The sequence below is a fragment of the Acomys minous genome, assembly GCF_964271855.1.
Source record: "Acomys minous genome assembly, chromosome: 13".
NCBI classification, from domain to species: Eukaryota; Metazoa; Chordata; class Mammalia; order Rodentia; family Muridae; genus Acomys; species Acomys minous.
The window spans coordinates 71,500,581-71,521,419 of record NC_140495.1 but is presented as its reverse complement, the minus strand read 5'-3'; the positions used below and the strand labels follow the sequence as shown (position 1 = coordinate 71,521,419).

Sequence of the window (20,839 nt, the reverse complement as noted above, 5' to 3'; positions counted from 1 at the left end):
AGATTCTATTTTTCAATATAGGTAAGTTAGAACAGTGAGGTCCAAAACTCTTATCTTTCTTTTTTAATTTTTTGAAATTAAAGTATAACAATGTCATTTCTTCCCTTCACTTTTTTCCCTCCAACTCTTCCCGTACACCCCTACCCCCTTTTTTGTTTTTATTTTTTAAATCAAATTCATGAACTCTTGTTTTTTTTCTTTCAATTGTTGTTTACATATGGTGGGAGAGGGAGGGGAAAGTTGTAAGAGCTAGAGAAACAGGAATTTGCTGCCTAAACAAGACCTGAACAGAGTTGGCACCAATAAACATGCAAACATGAAAAGGGGAGAAGTTTCATGAGGCCACAACCCTAGAAAAAGAACTACATGTAACTAAGGCATTCTGGGAGCAGGGGGAAATAGTCTCTTAAGTACAGGAGAGCAAAGACAATGCAATTGACTTTATTCTATACACCTCTAGGCGAACTGGTGGAGTACCTGGGCACATTGGTCCCCTATGCTTTCAGCATCATTGACCCCGGGGCTAGCTCAGTGTTCACTTTCGCAGTATGTTCTAGTCCGGGACCGATGGAAGACGGATGGAAATCCCGGATTTGAACAAGTGTTGCATTGATTTGTTTTGCAGCTGCCCCGAGATGTTTAACTCACCAAGTCATTGTTAACACAAGCAACAATTAGAGGTTCTCCTCAATGGTGTTTATTTGGAAAGAGGAGAACATTGTGGAGATTGTAAGCAAACAGGAGAAAGCTGTGGCTAATGTTCAAGAAGCTTTGAGGAAGGATATGACTTTAAAGTGAAAAAGATATTATTTGAACAAGCTCCTGGAATATCGAGATTGCAGGCTGGGAAGGTAGGAAGAAGGAGGGGAGAAGGGTTCATCTGTAGAGTGGGCAGGATTGCTAGGAAAATACTCTGCATGAGCGTTTGTACGGACTGATGCAGTCTTAACGTTAAGGGTGTGAGGAGACAGTCGCCAGAGCCCCGCCATCTTGAAAGTAGCTCTTCCATTTTGCTTCCCAGTTTTATTAGCAGGGTCAAACTAAGTTTATATTCCGAGGCTCTGAGACCAGCTCTTACCCTGCCCATCTAAGTGTTTTTCTTAATTGTCTGGTAAACCAGTAAAAAATGTAGAACTTGCAGTTATCTTAACCAAGGTGTCTAACGTGTGTGTGTGTGTGTGTGTGTGTGTGTGTTTGTGTGTATGTATAATATTTACACATATACACATATATAATTACATACATAACATTATATACTACAATATTTATATATAACCAATTATACATAATTATATATATATAAAACCATGTATATTTATATTTACATATTAAATATACATATATATTTTAAACTAATTGCTTGCCAGGCCCTCACTATATTTTAATTTCATGCAGCTAACCTCTTCCTTTGTCCCCCATCACCTAGAGCTCTGGATCAAATGTCTAGGAGGTGAGTTAAGGGCCCTGGATTCTGGACTGCATGTCTGGGGGAAGAGTTAAGGGCCTTGGAGCCAAGTGCTCAGGATAAGGCCTAGTCTTCAACAGATGCTGCCTTGTTTAACCCCCAATGCTTAATTATAACTGGATGACCTCGCAGCTCACCCTACCCCTCCTAGTTCTGTGATCTCACCCTTTAAGAGTGCAATACCATTTCCCCTCAGGGATCGGGTTCAGATCCTGAGCTGATCGACTTCCTGAAGGCTCAGAAAATAAAGCTTTCATTTTTTAAGCTACCGTTTGAAGTGAGTTTTCTCAGCTTCCACCCCAACAAGGGTCATTTCCCCCTCAGTGGGAGAGGTGTGCAAAACACTACGGTCTTTTAGAACAAACACAGATCTTATGAGCCAAGAAACTACTTACAGCAGACGGGCATGGTCACCCTTCCCCCAGTAATACTCTCTGGTTCTAATTTTGCTTGAGTCTGACAAGAAGGATTCTATCTTAATATCATCAGTTGTTATGATATCCTGACCAGAAAGCTCTTTTGTGTGTATTATGGGTCTGTTATTAGTTTTAGAGCCTCTTCTAGTCATAAAGTGATTAAAGGTCAAGCTAGGTGTCACTCCAGAGAGAAAAGCCTGGCTTCGTTTTTTGAAGATGGGGAAATTGAGGTCGAAAGAAGCTGCATGACCAGTCCAAAGTCAGAAACCAAATGACAGAAGTTGCAGCCTATTGCAATGTTTGAAAAGAATCAACCCAGATTTGTTTGCGGGAGAGGCATCCCATTCATCGACTCTTCCTTGAGTAATACCCATTTACCTTGATTTATAATTGTTTTTAGTTACTAGTTTTGAGTACAATTGATTCATATAACAAAACTAATGCACAACCCCAGGCAATGTCCTACAGCAGAAAAAGTCCTATCCAGACTCCTGTGCAGGCAGACGGCCCTGGTTCATAAGGTTTGCTTCACACACTACGGTTTGCGGATTCTTTGGTGGTTATTTCTCCTTGAAGTATTCTTACAGCATGGGGCCCCTCTTGGACCTTAGAACTATAGTCTTCAGAACTCCACCTAGGACCAGCCTATCTGTTGTATGGATTCTGAGGCTTTTCTGCACAGCGCACAAATGTGGACTACTCATAGGTGAAATGTGCTGGTCTGGTTGTTACTGCCTCTTTGTTTCCAGAGAAGTTTGCTCTTTAGATGGGGTGACAGATAGCTCTTTTATGTAGACCTCAGGGACTCTAGGTGGCCTTAAGTACTGTTCCCGAAGCTTGGATTTCCTGTTTATAGAGGGTGCACTGTCACGGTTAGCTTTTGTCTTCTGCTGCAGCTAATTTGTCTTCCTCTTGGACTAGCCTTTGCGGGCGGGGGTGTGTGCAGGACCTGCCTGCTGATGGAGACACCTCCTTCCACTCTCTGACCTGGGGCGGGATCAGTCTTCCCGCTTAGCTGGGAGGAGCCCCAAAGGGGAGGGTCCCCAGCCCAGATGGGGCGGGGCAGCTGCTGACCCGTGTCCACTCCAGGAGACCGTGGAGCGGGACGCGCGTCCGGGTGGAGGTGGTCCAGTGCTCTCTGGAGTGGGTTGACACCCCCTGGGCGGGGCGGGGCGGGGCGGGGCGGCGGCCACGGGATGGGCGGGCCGGGACGCGTGCGGTTGCGGCCCCGGGGCGCCCGGCTCCTCCCCGCCTGTGCGCTGGAGCGCCGGTGGCCTCGCTGAGCTGTGCGGCTCGGGCCGCGCGAGCTGCCGCCTGCGCCCCGAGCGGAGCGCGGCCATGCCGGGGCCCTAGCGCGCTGCCGCAGCCCGCGCCCGCCGCCGCTTCTTCAATGGGCAACCTGCTCGGCGGGGTCAGCTTCCGCGAGCCCACCACCGTGGAAGACTGCGACTCCACCTGGCAGACCGACTCGGAGCCCGAGCCGGAGCAGCTGGGGCCGGCAGGCGGTGGCGAGGGCCAGGAGCACGACGAGCCGGAGCAGCCCGAGCAGCTTCCCGAGAGAGCCGGAGGGCGGCCCCGCACCAGCCCGGTGCCCGAGGACCAAGCTGAGGCGGCGGGCGCCGAGCAGGTACGCGGCCCCAGGACCCACGGTGGGCCCGGAGGGGCTGAGCGCCGGGCGTCGGAGAAGGGACTGTACCTGACTCCCCGGGGATGCTGGGAGGAATGCTAGGCTAGGCGTGCGTGGCCCGGGCACCCGACCTGGGGAGCCTGCGGTGCCCAGCATCGCCCGGTGGCTCGCTGCCGGCTTGGGGCCTTGCTGTGAGGATCACAGGGAAGTCCCCCAAGGCAAACCCCGACTCCACTAGGTGTTATCTTTGCCTCTGCAGCGCAGCTGGGTGATGCGAAGGTGGGGTTGAAGGAACTAGTCTAAAAATAGAGGATTGTGAAGATCCGGTCAGTGAGTGAGTGTTACTGTTTTATTTTTTATTTTTATTTTTAATACTGTTCAGAACAAGACAACTGAAACTGCCAAGCGGCCCCACAGTCTCCCCCTCAGCGGGGGCCCACGACCATTAAAAGTATTGCAGAAGGTTCCCTAGGAAACTTAAAATGCCACCGTTCTTTTCTCCACAGAGAGACCTTTCAACGACTTTAAGACATTTCTTAAACATTTCGTTTCACCCAGAGGACTTGTTGATCCAACCAAGCTTAAATCAGTTGACCAATGCAGTTAGGCAGATAGGTTAGAGGAGAGATAGATGACGTCCCTTAACCTTTCATGGCTTCAGAAACTTTTAAAAGGAGGAACTGCATATTTTTAAAGAAGTCTGTAGTGTTAAGGTTGATGGTTCTGAATCAGGTCTCCAATTTACACTTAAAGGAAAATGGAGCCCAAAGTCCAATGTGCACTTTAAGGGAAACATCACCTTTCGGAGGAAGTCCTAGGCTTCCCTCGGGAGCCACTTGAGCATGTTGTAGAGATGGAATGCAATTGCGCGGTGTGTGTTCCACTTTCATTCTCTATTTTGGAGACCTGTGAGCCTTTCAGAGAGAATCTTGCCTAGAGCATACAGGGAGAGAAAGATGCTAGCTTAAGTATGTCTGTCGCCAAAGTGAGGGCCTTGGCCCTGCTGAGTGGGATCCTGGCCGTCTTTCCCTTGGGCTTTGGCTTGGACTATTTAGTATTTAGAATTGTGTGCTCAGCCCCGAAACAGTAGCGCATACCATATTCCAGAGTTTCATCCTTCCATTTGTTTCCCAAGTAAACAGCCATCAACAGAAGTTCGGAATATTCAAAAATAGCTGGGAATAATCCAATTAACTAGGTCAATCTATGTAAAATAAAATAATACCATTATCGTATTATTCAACCAGTGCCCTGGAACCTGTGAGTAACAAACAGTAGGCCACCATCCTCTGTTAGTTTTGTTTCCTGTAAGTACCACCAACTTCTTAAGTAATCTTTTTAATGGTACATTTTGACCTCCTCATCCTATTTGTTCCCTACTTGGACCAGTCTGTTCCCCTTTTCAAGTAGGTTTGTAGCCTGGCTTCTCAGCACTGTCTTTGCTGTCATCCATCTCTCTGTAAACGTTAGACAAAAGATGGTCCCATTAACTGACATGAAGGAACCTGGCGCAAGAGATGCTTTAGAGGTTCAGTCAAGGCCAGTCTTAAGCTTTCCATCCTATTAGACATCCAAGTGGGACTGTGGAGAAGTTAATATTCTCTACAGCTACTCAGTCTAGAACTGGAGCTATAGGCAGGCATTCAGATTATTTGCTCCATAAAAAAAAAAATCAGTGCAAGATAAGAAGTCAACAAAGAGTCATGAAGGATGAAGACAAGCCTCCACACTCTCTATATTGGGTGTGATTAAGAGCAGGGGCCAAAAAAGGGGTGGGGGAGACCAGTGACACAGGAAACAGGATCAGAGAGTATTGGTATTCTGACAACCAAGTGCTGATACTGCTTCAGGCTGGAGGGCCTTAAGGTGTCCAGGGCTGCAGGAAACTTACCTGGGATGACCACTAAGACGTGGGTTGACCAGATGGAGATTTATTTGGAAAGTTCCTAATAGTTCCATTGTAATGTAGAGCGTTATTCAGGCCATGGGTCATGTGTCATGGGTTCCTCTAGAAAAGAGAACATGCACAGTTCCTTGGCCATGATTTACTTCCAAAGGGGGCAGAGGCAGGATCTACACCTGGGAGAGACTTGGGTCAAAGGGGATAGTATGCTTAAGTTGGGAGAGACTGCAGCAGGTTTGCTGGTTGTTGAGGGGGGGGGACAGGGCGGACGGGGGGGGGGAGGGGGGGGTGATATTTTGGAAGAAGGAAGTTTTGTGGATCCAGGGCAGAGGAGTGTTAAGTGGAAGACTCTTTACTGGAGAAGTAAAAGAGGCCGGGATACAGAAGCGAACAGGACAGACGCTGGCAGGTTGAAGGAGGGAATCATTTACTTCGCAGTCTTGGGGAACAGGCAGGACATGAGTCATTATCTTCATTTCACAGATGATAAAACTAAGTAAGATGCAGCTAAGTGATTTGCCTAAGGCCTCACAGATACTAAGTAGCAGAACCAAGACTCACCTTCGCCCCTTGGCTCCAGATCTCGGGTCGTTGATCTTTATAAAACGGGGGTTTTCAAATACCCATCACGCCTAACAGGGATGGGACCAGTTCAGACCTAATTAGTCGGACACGGAAGCAGGTAGCTCTCGCACTGTTGTTGGGCCCTGCCTGAGCCCTGTTCACTTCCTCCAAGCTTCAGCAACCTAGTTCCTAAGATGCAGACACTAATAACTGTCAGTCAAGGTGTGTTGTAAGACTCAAATGAAGTGATCCACGCGGAAGTGTTTTGTAAATGGGGAAGTGCTCTCTGCAAATGCGGGCAATGATTCATGGGGTTGTAGCGCAGGCTAAATAGACTCAGAAACTTGCTAGGCAGAGCTATTTTGAAAAGTGTGGCAAGGACCAGAATTTGAGCTTCTCCTTGCTTATGTAACATGACAGTGTAACTACCGTTAAACAGCAGAGGATATGGTGTTAAAGCAGCTCTGCACTTGTAGTAAGAGTGAGAATCGCACCACTTCAGAGACGTGTGAAAATTGCTTAGAAGATGCCAGTCTGTCAACACAGACAGAGGGTGGGGGATGCTGCGATAAAGGATGGAGGGCAGATTTCTTAATGAACGTCCCTGTTTCAACACTGCAGTCTTCTTCATCACGTTCGGTCTGGTTGTCCTGCATGTCCCTGGACAATGCCCTATATAGTCATGGATATAATGTCATGCATTATATGCCCTGGATAGCTAGAGGATAACAGAACTGTATCCTTCGTAAGCAATGTTCACTCTACCCGAGAGAGCTTTGTCTTGCTGTGTGTGTTTATATCACGTTAGCTGATTTCTAGCCCACTGATCGCTGAATGGGCAGATGATTATTCATGCCTTGTATGTTTGTTATGGAGCTTTGAAGTAGTTTAGAAAGCTAATTTAGTCTAAAATCCGCCCCCCCCCCTTTCATAAATATTGCTTGACTTCCAAGTGAAGCCACAGGATGCAAATTTAATGGGAATCATCTGAGAAGAATTGATTTACCAATTTAACCCTTTCATGGCACCATATAAAATAAGTTCTGCCATCATAGGCTTCATTGTATAACACCCAGTAAGATGTGTTTTCAATTTATTCTGTAATGCTCTTCTGGGTCAATACTAATGCTTAGCATTTACCCTCCAAAGGCATTGAACAGTAAAGTTTATTATTTATTGATATAACTCAGGGCAAAAGTTTTTAGTGCAAACAAGGAAGGTGGATGCCAGCACGCACTGTCCTTAAGCATCCTTAAAGAGACAGAATAGTTCTCTGTTATCCAGACAGGTCGCGAATGTTCAGGGTTCTTTATGGGTGTTGATTATTTTAAGTTTGTTCTGGAACTTTCTCAGTTTAATTCTCAGTGTAAGTGGAGTTTCCCTTTGTGTCGTAGGGTGCTGATTCCACAGAGGCAGCAGCTAAACCAAAGAGAAGCTTCTATGCTGCAAGGGATCTGTACAAGTACAGACACCAGTACCCAGTAAGACAATGGTGCCCTCCCTCCTTCCGTGTAAACTTTTGTCTTTCTGTTTTTCTCAGTGTACTCTGCTGGTAAGAAACCATGTCAGAAGGGTCCTTGTGCCTTTTTCTTTTCTTCCTCTTTTTTGTGTTTCCACACGCTGGACATTAATTTATTGTTTCCTTTAGCAGAACTTCAAAGATATCCGATATCAAAATGACTTGAGCAATCTTCGCTTTTATAAGAATAAAATTCCATTTAAACCAGATGGTGAGTAAGCCACCTTGGTAAAAAAAAAAAAAAAAAAAAAAGCAAAGTTTAAAGAAATAACCCACACCTGGGTGTCTTTTCCTTGTTCTCGGCTTGCGTCCTTTGTGGCGTATTACTTTGTTTTGCCTTGCCACGCAGGCTGATGTGTCCCCAGGGCCCTGGCTTTACAGCTGTGCTCATCCATTCAGTGAAGTAGATACTGGCTGGCTGTACCTTCCTTATACCTGTGTGTCATGGCTGGTACTGAAGAGGTAGTAGGAGCAGGGTTTTTGTTTGCTTGGTTGGTTACATTTAGGTTTTTGGGTTTTAGGCATGAGTGCATGTGTGTATGTGTGTGTGTGTGTGTGTGTGTGTGTGTGTGTGTGTGTGTTAAACCTTGGAGAGAGTTGAATTTAAATTCAGCTTTTTCCATCTTGAAGATGTGGCTACTGGGATTTGAAGCCTCGGTGAGTAACTTGCTGGGTCACTCAGTTGATTTCAGAGTGGGACTTAGTCCCAGGATCTGCTGTTGTTTCTGCTATGCCATACCTAAATTTTATTTAGAGTTTGAGAAAATATACTGTTTGTGTTTAGAATTACCTTTGCCACTTTTCAAAAGTCAAGGGTTGGGAAAACCACAGCAACCCCAGTCCAAACCCTGCTAACTAAACGAGCCTCCTTCACAACGGTACAACCTCTCTGATAGCATAGGAGCTTTCCCAAACCCATAGTGAAGATTCACAGTTGCTATGGTAATTTGATTACAAACTTGTAAGCAAAAATGGAGGCCGCACACTGTGCCTCTCAGCGGGTATCCGAATTGTGTGCAGGCAAAGCAGAAGCCAGATACGCTCCTTAGGAGTTTAACGTGGGGTGACCAGATTGTCCAGATTTTTGTCACTTTCTGTCAGTTAAAACTGAGCAACATTCACAATAGTATGAGTCAGCTAGGGAAGGTCCTGGATTGTAGGATGTCCTGGCTAGCTTCATGTCACCTGACACAAGCGGGAGTCATTTGGGAGGAAGAAGCCTCACTTGAGAATTGATTGATGTTTAGTGTGTGTGTGTGTGTGTGTGTGTGTGTGTGTGTGTGTGTGTGTGTGTATGGTGTACCTCACCGGAGGCAGTGCCAGTCCTGGGCTGGTGGTGATGGCTGATATAAGACAGCCGACAGAGCAAGCCGTGGGGAGCAAGCTAGTAAGCAGTATTCCTCTATGGCCTCTGCTTCAGTTCTTGCCTTGAGTTCTTATCCTTATCTTCCTTTCAATGATGGACTGGGTTGTGGAAATGTGAGCCTCGTAAGTCCCTTTCTCTCCGTTTTGCCTTTGGCCATGGCATTTGTCACAGCGATAGGAACCGTAAGACATGAGCCTTTCACAGTGTTGGGATCTTGGGAGATTAAACTGAAAGGAGTGCTTAAAGACCGGATGCGGTGGTTGGAAGCAGGAGTCCAGACGCTTTGTCCTAGAAGTATTGAAAAGGCCAAATCCAAGTCACTTGAGCTTTTTGGTATGTCAGAAGGCTGGAGGCAAGTATGTGGACATGGATGCCCAATTCCAGGGTAAAATGACTTCAGCATGTAAATAAGACTTGTTGGTGTGATGGTGTGACTCAATACATCTCAGTATTTGTGGGAGGAGCCTTGGTGACAAGCTGCTGATCTTTGAGGAAGCAAGAATGAGATGAGTTGTGGGTTTGTTTGTTTGTTTGGTTGGTTGGTTTTGTTTTGTTTTGTTTTGTTTTTTTGTAAGATTAGCTAACCGGCCAATTACAAGGACATTGACAGACTTGAGAATCAAGAGTGTTTTATTAAGTTCTTATGGGAGAACATGGGCCATAGTAAAAAGCCTTATTTTCTGTAGGCACAAAGACCTAAGTTCCAGACTACTTTGTTAGTAGCATGTGACATTGAACGAATTGTTGTTATTGTTATTGTTATTATTATTATTATTATTATTATTATTATTATCATTATTACTATCATTATTATTATTATTATTATTATTATTATTAATTTACTAGTTGTGGCTTTGAAAAAAGTATCCTTCATAAGAGCATTGTTTCCATTTGTCCATTTTTCTTGTTAGTCAAATAATAATTCTGTTTGGAAGAGTTTTCCTGCTCAGAGGCAGATAGTAAATTTGCTAGGCTTTGCAAAATAGTTCATTGTAACACTCAAGTCTGTGTTGTACTAAAAACTAGCCGTGGCTAGTATATAAATAATGTGCTTGTCTAGATTCCAATAAAACTTTATTTACAAAACCATTGTTAGGCCATCATTTGCAATCTTCTGCTTTAGAGTACATTGCCCAATACAAGATTTTGTAATTTGAGATGCTGCGATTTTTCTTAAATTAGGCTTTTTACACTGAATATATGGCATAGGGTTGTTTTTAAAATAAATATTTTAATATAAAACTCAAGTGACTCCTATGTTAAGATGCCATCACCATGTTTTCAATGAATGGTTCATTTTCTCAATGTTTACTGTTTAGGTGTTTACATTGAAGAGGTTCTAAATAAATGGAAAGGGGACTATGAAAAGCTGGAACACAACCACACTTACATTCAATGGTCAGTCAAGTTTTCTCTACCTTGAACAATGTCCTGTTTAATCACGTGTTTTCAAGATAACATTAATTGAAGTTTTTAATTTTTTTAAACAAACTAGGCTTTTCCCTCTGAGAGAACAAGGCTTGAACTTTTATGCTAAAGAATTAACTACATATGAAATTGAGGTAATGCAAGCTCAATTCATCTTACATGAGGTAGCCAAACAATATTATTTTATTGTCCTGATAGCTACTTAGTCATTTCAATTGACTTTTTTTTTTTCCTTCTTGTATCAGGAATTTAAAAAAACAAAAGAAGCAATCAGAAGATTCATCTTGGCTTATAAAATGATGTTAGAATTTTTTGGGATAAAGCTGATTGATAAAACTGGAAATGTTGCTCGGGCTGTAAACTGGCAAGAAAGATTTCAACATCTGAATGAGTAAGTGGAGCCTCAGTGGTAAGCCAGTGGCCTTTTCCTGTAGCTCTATTCTCTGGAAAGCAGAAACAGCTAGCCATTGGGCACAGGACCAGCTCGCTGTTGGAGATAGGACCAGCTAGCTGTTGGGCATAAGGAATAGCTAGCTATTAAGCGTAGGACGAGCTAGACTCTGGGCATACGGACAGCTAGCATTTGGACATAGTAGTAGCTGGCTGTTGACATAGGACTAACTAGCAGTTGAGCATTGAAATAGCTAGTCAGACAAGGCAAGCTAGCTCTTGGCCATGGGACTAACTAGCTGTTGATATAAGACTAGCAAGACATTGGACGTAGGACTACCACTTACTTAGGACATAGGAATGGCTAGCCATTAAGGACAGGAATCAAAAAGCTGGTCAGAAATGCATTCATTCCCTCGTGTGCATTCTAAAACAAAGCTCAAAATGACAAAGAACAGTCCTACATAGAATACTGGCTCTTCTGCTCCAGAGTGACTGACTTCTTCCTGAATTTTCTCCCTGCAGCCCAATGCGGCTTCTCTCCCTCTGTATTCCACATTGCATGGAGTTTATAGTTATTGCTTGCTTATAGTTTTTCATATATTCCCTCCTAAGCTATAGGCTACTTGGGGTACAAACTGTTCCTAATATCTTCATGCATGGACACTTCTTAGATTAAGTTCATGAATGAGGTCTATGGTATATAAAGAAGAATTTGCTTGCTGTAGCCATTCTTCTAGCTAAAATAGAGGAAAAGTTGCATGTATCTTCGTGAGTTAGGTAAAAGACATCTAATTTCTGATTAATTATGAGACCTGTAAAAGAAAATCTAGCAGCTTTGTTGCATGATTTTAGCTGTATTTTTTGCTTGGATGTGTATAATGGTGATTAATACTTATAACCAAAGTTTAGTTTTAAAAATATTTTCTTCATATGCACACTGAATTTTTTTCCTTTTTAATTATAGAGTGACTTATGAGTGCTGGACTGTAAAACCAACAATTTTAAGGAACTTTTTTTAGCACCTTATAATTAGCTGAACTGGGCAAGTATTAAGGAAAAAAAAAACCTATCGTAAGCAATTTCTCTTTGGCAAAAACAACCAGAGTTTTGGCATCAGCTCTTTAAATTTTTTGCATCTTCCTAGAACTTCCTCTGACTTTGGTAAAAGGAGTAGAAATGTTAGTGTTGGGGCATCTTTTTCCTTTGAGGTAAGAAATATTATTAAATAAAGTAGGGAGTTCAGCTAAAGCCTTGAAAATGTGTACGTAAAGCTTACGATCCTGACTGGAGACCCATTAACTTATATAACTCTAGTTAAAGCTCGATGTGTGAGCTCACTAAAGTATATATACACGTACCTCTGCCTGTCTAATGCAGGTGGCCATATCCGGAGTGTTTCTTTGCCATACTGTTGAGCAAAGCGATATGCACGTAAGCCTTTGGCAAACAGTGGTTGGAGCTCACGCGCTGTGTGCTCACCACCATCCTTCTGCCATCTGTGTTAAAATGACAATCATGGTCGGTGCATTGCTGTTGAAGGTCTAAGTCTCGGGCAGAGTGTGAGCTAAGGCTTGAAGCCTCCCCGGGGTATCACTGTCAGGTCTTTTCAGTTATAGCCAAAAAACAGAGCCCCTTCTGACGGCTTCAGTTAATTAGCTTGTCTCATAGCCTCTGCCGGGAGAACCCACAGCCTTTCCACTTGTGTCCCACAGAGCAACCTCTGCCCCTCTATCCGATATCTTTCTGCTTTCCTACGTGTGGAAAGCTATTTTAAAAATTGGGGTGAAAATACATGTATATATGTGTGCCTGTTGTCTGTGTGTGAACCACGCGTGTGCCTACCAAAGTCAGAAGAGAGTGTCAGAGGGTGTCAGATCCCCTGGAACTGGTGTTTCCAGGAAGTCGTGAACTGCCTAATGCAGGTGCCGGGAGCCAAACCTGGATTCTCTGCAAGACTTTTTTGTTTGTTTATTTTTGAGACAGAGTCTCTGAGTCCAGGATGACTTAACATTTGTCATCCTCCTGGCACCATCTTCCAAATTCTAGCATTACAGGCATGCTGCAGCTTCCTCATCACCAGACATTTTTGTTGGTTAGACTTGAATAAATGGATATGGAATGATGTAAACACACCTCCGCTATTTTCATTTGGATTAATCTGTGATCTATTCTTGAATGTCATCGCTTATATGTGATTGAAGCTGTGTGGCATCTTGAACTTTTTTATAATAGGTGGCCGAGACTTGGTTGTGTTTATAGCTCAGTGGAGGAAAACTGTTTCATCAGAGTAAAATGAAGTGAAATTGAGTGAACAAGTGACTGTGATAAATGTGGTGAAATATGTTCAGGCATGAAAGTACAGATGTGCAGTTCAGCCACTACGATGCTGTCCAGGTCATGTTTGTAACGAACTATGGTTCATGAAGCGTATTGAGTCTTGTTCAGGTTTTACCTCCCTCCTGTGCTCTCTCTTTACCAGTCTAGTCTTCTGATAAAATCAGCACTGCCCTTTTGTCTTTACAGCAGCCCCTTTCTCCATGCCCTGTGTGGAAGGCCAAGGCTGTTTACAGCCCCAGCAGGGCTTAACTTCTCTTTCTACCATCTTGTCTTTTGCTGCAACATTTATTTCCAGTCACACTGAAAGAACCAATTTTCTTATTTTGTAGATAATTTTGTTCTAGTATCTAGCCATTATTTTCTTCAGCCGCTCAGGTTTTTTACCCCCCTTTTTTTTTTTGCTGTTACATAAATATTTTAATTATATTTTATATCAATATATTATATTAATATATTATGTTACTATTATATTAATATTTTAATAACAACAACAATAATAAAATAATTGTATTTTAATACAATTGAATGTGTATGCAAATACTAAGTTTCCTGTTCATCTTAGAGTGGTTCTGGCTGCAAATCTGATTTCTGCTTCATTGTGGAGCACCTCCAGTCTTTTAAACATTCTCCCTCTTTTCTTCACATCTCAGTCAGTTTTCAAGTTCTGTCAATAACTTCTTTTGATATAAGAACTCTACATTGAATGTGACAGTTAAGTCAATTCTGTCGTTAAAGTCTGGCCAGGGTGTGGCTCCTAGCTCCCACATGGCACCTCAAACTGTCTATAACTCCAGTTCCTGTGGATCTGGTATCTTCTTCTGACTTTCCTTGGCTTCTGCACACACACGAGGCATCTAAACCTACACAGGTACACACACAGACACATAAGTAAGTTTTAAAAATTTCAAATATTACAGATTCACAAGACTGAGACATATGTGCAAAGGTTCAACTTTCACATTCAAAAAATTAGTCATTAAAATAATATTTTGGGAGCAAGCATCTAAAAGGATGGAGATAATAAATTTTCTATTTCAGTGGTTGGTTTGCTCAAGTAATTCAGATTTTTATTCTCTCTCTATTCTCCCATTAAAATATAAGAGCAGGAACCATGTACTTCTATATCTCAAATAATTTGACATCTTTTTCCAATATTCCCAGGTGATTTGGTAATTACTTCTAATTAAAAACCCAAGCACTTCTGGAAGCTGGGGCAGCTTTCAAGATGGTTCAATGTCTGATGGAAAACAGGGCTTAGGAAGTTAGAAGCGAGTGCTAGTTCTGTATTCTGTACAGATGTTAGGTAAATACATGCCTGGCCTGTTAGCATCAGACATGGTTCTGTAATTGGGGGGGGGGGGGAGTCTTGAAGGGTCTGTATAGGCTTGTGCTCTAAGGTGAGTGTGTTCAGCTGAGCAAGGCTGGGGAGGTGGGTTATGACTCATGACAGAGTACATCTGGAAAGCACTGCTGCAGAAATGGCCTCAGTTTTGAAATAAAGAAATATAAGTGTCATGTGGGAAAAAGAAATGCATGCTTGGAATCAAGGTTGTTGAAAGATTTGAAGTTTTTTCATAAGGTAAGGGGAGGTGGGAATGGCAAAGTACAGATGTGGTGTCACTAACACCAAATTCTACTACAGTAGATGATAGTAGTCACAGCAGTGTAACAGCTGAGGGTGGTGGGCGAGACATGCTGACAGCCCCAGCACTGATCCCTGGGGATTGTTGGCCAACTAGTCTATAGACTCCTGGAGGCCAGTGAGAGGGACAGGTTCACCAAGCGAGGTGAGTGGTGACCGGGACACAGTGCCAGAGGATGCGCGTGCAAATCCTGTGTGTACCCCCACATGCACCTGTACATAGTGGACATATGCACACACAAAGTAGTTACAAATAATGTCCAGTGTTTGCTGAGTGTGTTAATGCCTTTCATTTATATCATTTGAGTTTTGTAACAGTGCAGTCAGGTTGTGATCCCTTTTCCCTGTTTTTACAGGTTAAAAACACTGAGGCTTTTTCCATGGCCATCGTGATTTTTCCATTGCAGTTAGATAACTGTCTTGGGGTTTCTATGGCTGTGAAGAGACATCATGACCTTGGCAGCTCTTATAAAGGAGGACATTTAGGTGGGGCTGGCCTACAGTTCAGAGGGTTAGTCCATTGTTATCACGGAGGGAAGCATGGCTGCATGCAGGCAGACATGGTGCTAGGAAGGTAGCTGAGGGTTCTACATCTTGTTCAGCAGGAAGAGAGAGCGACACTGGGCCTGGCTTGGGCTTCAGAAGTCCCAGAGCCCAACCCCCACAGTGTCTGACTTCCTCCGACAAGACCACAACTCTTAGTAGTGCCTGCCCTTACTCCAATCATCCAAACACAGAAGTGTATGCGGGGCATTCCTATTCAACCACCACAGTAACAAAGCTAGGGTGAGGCTGGCTCTGAGGCCCATAAGCTCTCAACATCTAAGGCAGGCTCTATCAAGTCGCTTTTGTTTCCTTCCTTAGAATTGTTCTAGCCAGAGAGAGGACTGGGCGCTGCTTTCCTTGTGACTTATCTTATCTGGCAGATTTTGACTGGCCCATTGGTGCTGTTAGTGACACCATTCAGCTGTTAGCTAGGGTGTCTCTGTTTGGCCTGGTTACCTGTGATAAACAGCATACATCTATGATGTCGCAAGTGGGCAAGTTCCCCGTGGATGCCTGAAGAAGTCACAGTGTACTCTGTGACTCTGTTTTGTTCCGTGGTGAGGTGTCTATGTTAGGCATGGGAAGAGGCAACAACAGTAACAAAGCAGAGCCATTATAACATTAATAACTGTAATGACAGCGTGTCCCTTTCACGCCCATCTTTAGTCCCATCCTCACTGCTTTCCTTATAGCAGCATCCGTAAACCGTAGCTGTTCTTGTAGATCACTGGTTTTCATTGACATTAATAGACAATGTAACACCAGTGAGGCTACAGTCCATCTCAATGGTTCTTTACATTAAAGAGTCTTTTAAAGAGCAGAGCCTGTTTCTACATTTAAGTTTCACATACCTTAGATTACATCATTAAATTTCAATATGCTAAATAAAATATATCCTATTTTTTATTAGTAATGGTCAATGTGTGTTTGTGGCGCACACCTTTAATCCTAGTACTCAGGAGGCAGAGGTGGGCGGATCTCTGAGTTCAAGGCCAGACCTACAAAGCAAGTCTAGGACAGCCAAGGCTACACAAAGAAACCCTGTCTCGAAAAACAAAGCAAAACAGTAGTGGCCAATATGGGTTACTTTTTAAGTCACCGTAAGACTTATTTTCTTGCTTTGCGTTTTCGTAAACATCTCCTCAACGTTTGGATGTTCCTACTTTTCTCCTCATGATTCTTTTCTCTCTTTCATTTTGTACAATTCTCTCTTTCAGGTCTCAGCACAACTATTTAAGAATTACACGGATTCTTAAAAGCCTCGGTGAGCTTGGCTACGAGAGTTTTAAATCTCCTCTCGTGAAATTTATTCTTCACGAGGCTCTCGTGGAAAACACTATCCCTAATATTAAGCAGAGTGCTCTGGAGTACTTTGTCTATACAATTAGAGACAGAAGAGAGAGAAGAAAGCTCCTGCGATTCGCCCAGAAACATTACACGCCTTCAGAGAATTTTATCTGGGGGCCGCCTAAAAAGGATCAACCAGAGCGGAGCAAAGCTCAGAAAGCGCCTACTCCTCCCACAGGTTCAAACAGCCAGACCTCTGTGCCCAAGAAATCTAAGGACTCCAAAAATCCCTCCGTAGCTAGTCACGCGAATAGCAAAACAGTGGAAGAAAAAATGGGCGCATCTAGAGAGCCCAGCGAGGAGACAGACAAGCCAAGCCCAGAGCCCAGCAATGAAGATACCAAGCCAAGAAACACAGAGAAAGACAGCGCTGCCGAAGAAGCAAATCCTCCACCCGAGAAAACAGTTACTGATACTGCGGGGAAGGGGGAATGTCCAACTTCCTCCGAAAAACATGGAGAGGGGGAAAACCAGAGCACAGACTCTGAAAATTCTGAAAATACCAGTTGTCACGATGAGGTAGTGTCACAGTGAAATGTCACAAATCCACAAGCCAGTTCTTGTTAAGGGATCCAAAACTGCTGTCTAATTTATCCTGAGAACAGAGATGAGGTCACGTTTAAACTGGTAGCCACCTGTGACTTTTGTTGTAAGCCCTTGGTTCTTGTTTCTATTTTGGGTCACAGTGAATTGGATATTTAATAAGAAGTTTTAAGACTACATCCAATAAAAGAATATATGTAGGGTGGTTTTTTTTTTTCAAATTCTGTATATAACAGTCACTTTAAAAACATTTTTAGGTTATCTAGAAAGAGTCATGCAGCATTTGGTACTCAGCATGTTCTCCTGAGACATTTCTGCAGAAGCCACGACCCTCTCACGATGCAGTCGCACCTGCCTTTTAGATTCCGTTGAAACTGGAAGATTCAGGTCTTCTCAGACGTATCCAGAAACTAATCTGGACTCTGATTGTAGCACCTTAGTGTTTTTTTTTTTAACAGATTTCTTTCTTTTTAATTCACTTCACATCTCAATGGTAGTCCCCTCGCTCCTGTCCTCCCTCTCCCCACATCCATGCTCCCCTACTCAGTGTTCTTAGCTTTGGTTTCTGCATTGCCTGGCCTTCCCTTTTGTCTGCTCTTCTGCTCTTACCCCTCTCCTCTCCTTGCTGGAGCCACCATCTTTCTCAATTTCCGCATGAGTTTTCTAGAACACTTTAGGACACTCTGCTATACCACTGTCCAGGTGGAGCAGAGGGACAATTTTAATAGTCTGATTTCAGGAATTTTTTATGTTTATAACAGTAAAAATATTTTTAGTATTAAATGTTTAGAAATGATTTCTTGTGTTTATGTGAAAAAATACAGAACAAAAATAGACTTAGGTTTTTGTGGCTGTTCTATACACAACTGGTGGTCGATTATAGATGGAAATCACTGAGGGATGTTAAAAGAATCACAAAATTTACTCATTTTGAAATGATGTCTCTTCGTCCTGTCAACAATAAGCAAATTTGTCCTTTAAGCTGTTTGTGTATTGATGCCATGAGGATTATACTGATGTCAAAAGTCCATACATGTGTGTGAGTGTGTAAGTGTGTGTGTGTTCATCTTCATGTATGTGTGTGTTCATCTTCATGTATTGTGTGTGTTCATCTTCATGTATTGTGTGTGTGTTCATCTTCATGTATATGTGTGTGTTCATCTTCATGTATTGTATGTTCATCTTCATGTATTGTGTGTGTAGTCATCTTCCTGTATTACCTGTGTGTTCATGTATTATGTGTGTTCATCTTCATGTATAGTGTGTGTTCATCTTCATGGATTGTGTATGTTCATCTTCATGTATTATGTGTGTATTCATCTTTAGTTTGTCATTTGAAGCTAAGAATAGTTTAAAATTATGTATACTCACTTTTAGTAAGTATTAGATTTGCACAGTGTTGGTTAAAAGTCTTATTTTCTACAGTGTTATTGCTAATTATTATTATAAATCAGAAGACAATCAGAAACACTGTGATGGGAACTTCAAAACATTCGTACAAACACAGACAAAGTGATGAACAGAAAATATTTTTACTTTATTTTATTTAGCAAGGTTTGACTTTTAAAAAACTCTCTTCAGCTTTTGAGAAAAGTCCTATATGCTTTCACACCCCCACCCTTGTGCCCCCCAAACTTTTACTATTTCCTCTTCTGTAGCACATCATACAGACAACTTGTTGGCTTTTCCAGCCCACACTTTCAGTGATAATTCTACAAAACACCCCCAGCAATCTTATGCTTTTAGCAATGAAATTTTATCTGTTTTAAAATTTGCATAACACAGCTCAGTTACTTATCCCTGATTTCATTTGTGCATCATAATGGCACAGACATGAGACATGTTTATTTGTGTATCATATCCCTGTAAGACATGACACACATCACCATTTTATCTACAGTATTACATCAGCGTTAGCGGTTCCAATTTGTAAGATTTTGAGTCAGCAGTCTAGGTTTAAATTCAGTTCTACACAAGGAATGCGTGGACTTTCCCGTGTGGTGTTTGTAGCAGCAGCCTAAAGGTCGTAGTATGTATTTACACAGGCTTCAGGGATGGAAGAGGACTGCCAAGTTAGGCTGAACTGTAGGGATATGATCAATTAAGTGCAAAATGTCTTAGTTTTGAGCACACAATGAGGCACTCAGACCGCTTTAAGGGTATTTAATATAAGAAACATGGGCTCGGGACTGGAGAGATGACTCAATGGTTCAGAGCACTTGCTGCTCTTCCGGAGGACTAGGGCTCCGTTCCCAGAACCTGTACTTGATGGACCACAATAGCCTTTATTATCAGGGGGTCTTTCTTCTGGGGAAAGGGGGGACTGCACACATATGGTGCACATACATACACTCAAGCGCACTCATACACATAAATACGTTTTAAAAAAATAAACATGGGGTCAGATACTAAAAACATTAAAAACAAGCTACCAGATACTAAAGTTAATATAGGCCGAATTACTTAGAAATTATGGTGTAATGGAACCCTTATAAATAAAAATTTTTAACAATTTGGGTTCTAGAATATTATTCCTTATTAATGATCTTGTTAGATTATGCTATTTAATTTGAAACTATTTGGTCTGAAGAGAAGAACTCCCTGGCTTCCATCTAAAATAGTGGCCTTTCCTCATGGCGGTTATTTAAACTGCATATTCATAAAGTAACAATGATTCCTACATTTAATCTGTAAATAGCAGAGAACATAACTCAGTGAAGAAAAGGAAGGAAATCATTCCTTTTGCTGATAAAAATTGAGCATCTCAATTTTTTCTATTAAGAGCACTTTGTACATTTAATAGTTTTTTAACATAAGATGGATAGACGATGTGTTTACGTGTGTGTTAGATATCAAATAGCCCTCTCAATTTGACTTCTATGTTTTGTGTTTTTCAAACTACCATATGCTTACAGAAATTTACTGAGAAGCTGTTCCAGAAAATGCTGTGTAGCATGGCCAAGTAGCTAGATGCATTGCTGAGCATCCACAGGTGTCCTCACGTGGTCTCTGTGGTACCATGGGCTGCAAGGATGCCAAGTACCGGCTATTGATAGACTTACATTTCACAACAAATAGATGCTATATTGCTTGATTAGCTTAATGCATTTCTAATATTTTGCTTTCTTATTTCAGAGGAGAAAATATATGTGATGATATTTTGAAATACTGTAAAGTGATGAATAGTTATATATTTCTGTATGGTGGAGATGTTTCTGACACTAAGATTATTGTATCGTTCTGCATTTCCAAGCTCATTATCACAGGAGATTCTAAATAATCATGGTGGACTTGAAAAACCTATCTGATAGCTGTCAAGTTCTAAAACTACATTGTATAGTTTTATTTTGTCTTAGGTTTTGAGACTATATTTTTCAGGTTGAAGGAAAGAAGATCTATAGCTCAGGAGTTACTAAGAGAGTTTTAAGATTCTTTTTCTGTTACATATATAAATATATGAAGATGTAATAAAACCCTGTCACAGCCATATGCTTTGTACCATGCCCTCTTGATTTTCATAATTTACTAAGAATGAAGGTAGGATGGGATGAGAAGAAAAAAAAATACAGTGATGTATTCCTTTAAAAAATCATTTTGGAAATAAACCTACATGCCAAATTGTTTTTAAAAATGTGTTTAAATGAACAAAAAATATTTGGTTAATTGTTTTAAAGTAAAACTTCTCTGTGTACGATAAAGCGATTTAGTCAAGCAAATTTAGAACTACTCTTCAAACTCCTCTA

General features: G+C 42.1%; 1 protein-coding gene across 2 annotated transcripts; it reads left to right on the top strand.

Moving 5' to 3' along the window:
* The first annotated feature begins 3,090 nt into the window (after positions 1–3,090).
* Positions 3,091–20,583, top strand: OGFRL1 (opioid growth factor receptor like 1). 2 transcript variants are annotated; one of them, XM_084754287.1, is made up of 7 exons: positions 3,091–3,508; positions 7,370–7,456; positions 7,624–7,705; positions 10,180–10,258; positions 10,356–10,422; positions 10,534–10,679; positions 16,424–20,583. In XM_084754287.1, the coding sequence occupies exons 1-7, from the start codon at positions 3,272–3,274 to the stop codon at positions 17,085–17,087; spliced, it is 1,362 nt and encodes a 453-aa protein (XP_084610413.1). In that variant the 5' UTR covers positions 3,091–3,271; the 3' UTR covers positions 17,088–20,583. The 2 variants fall into 2 exon arrangements, with proteins under 2 accessions (XP_084610413.1, XP_084610412.1); XM_084754286.1 differs by having other exon boundaries at positions 3,092–3,508; positions 7,627–7,705.
* The last annotated feature ends 256 nt before the right edge of the window (positions 20,584–20,839 follow it).

Coding starts and splice junctions, on each gene's coding strand:
- OGFRL1 (XM_084754287.1), top strand. CDS start 3,272: ATGGGCAACCTGCTCGGCGGGGTCAGCTTCCGCGAGCCCACCACCGTG. Junction 7,706..10,179: donor AATTCCATTTAAACCAGATG/GTGAGTAAGCCA, acceptor TTTACTGTTTAG/GTGTTTACATTGAAGAGGTT. Junction 10,680..16,423: donor AGATTTCAACATCTGAATGA/GTAAGTGGAGCC, acceptor TCTCTCTTTCAG/GTCTCAGCACAACTATTTAA.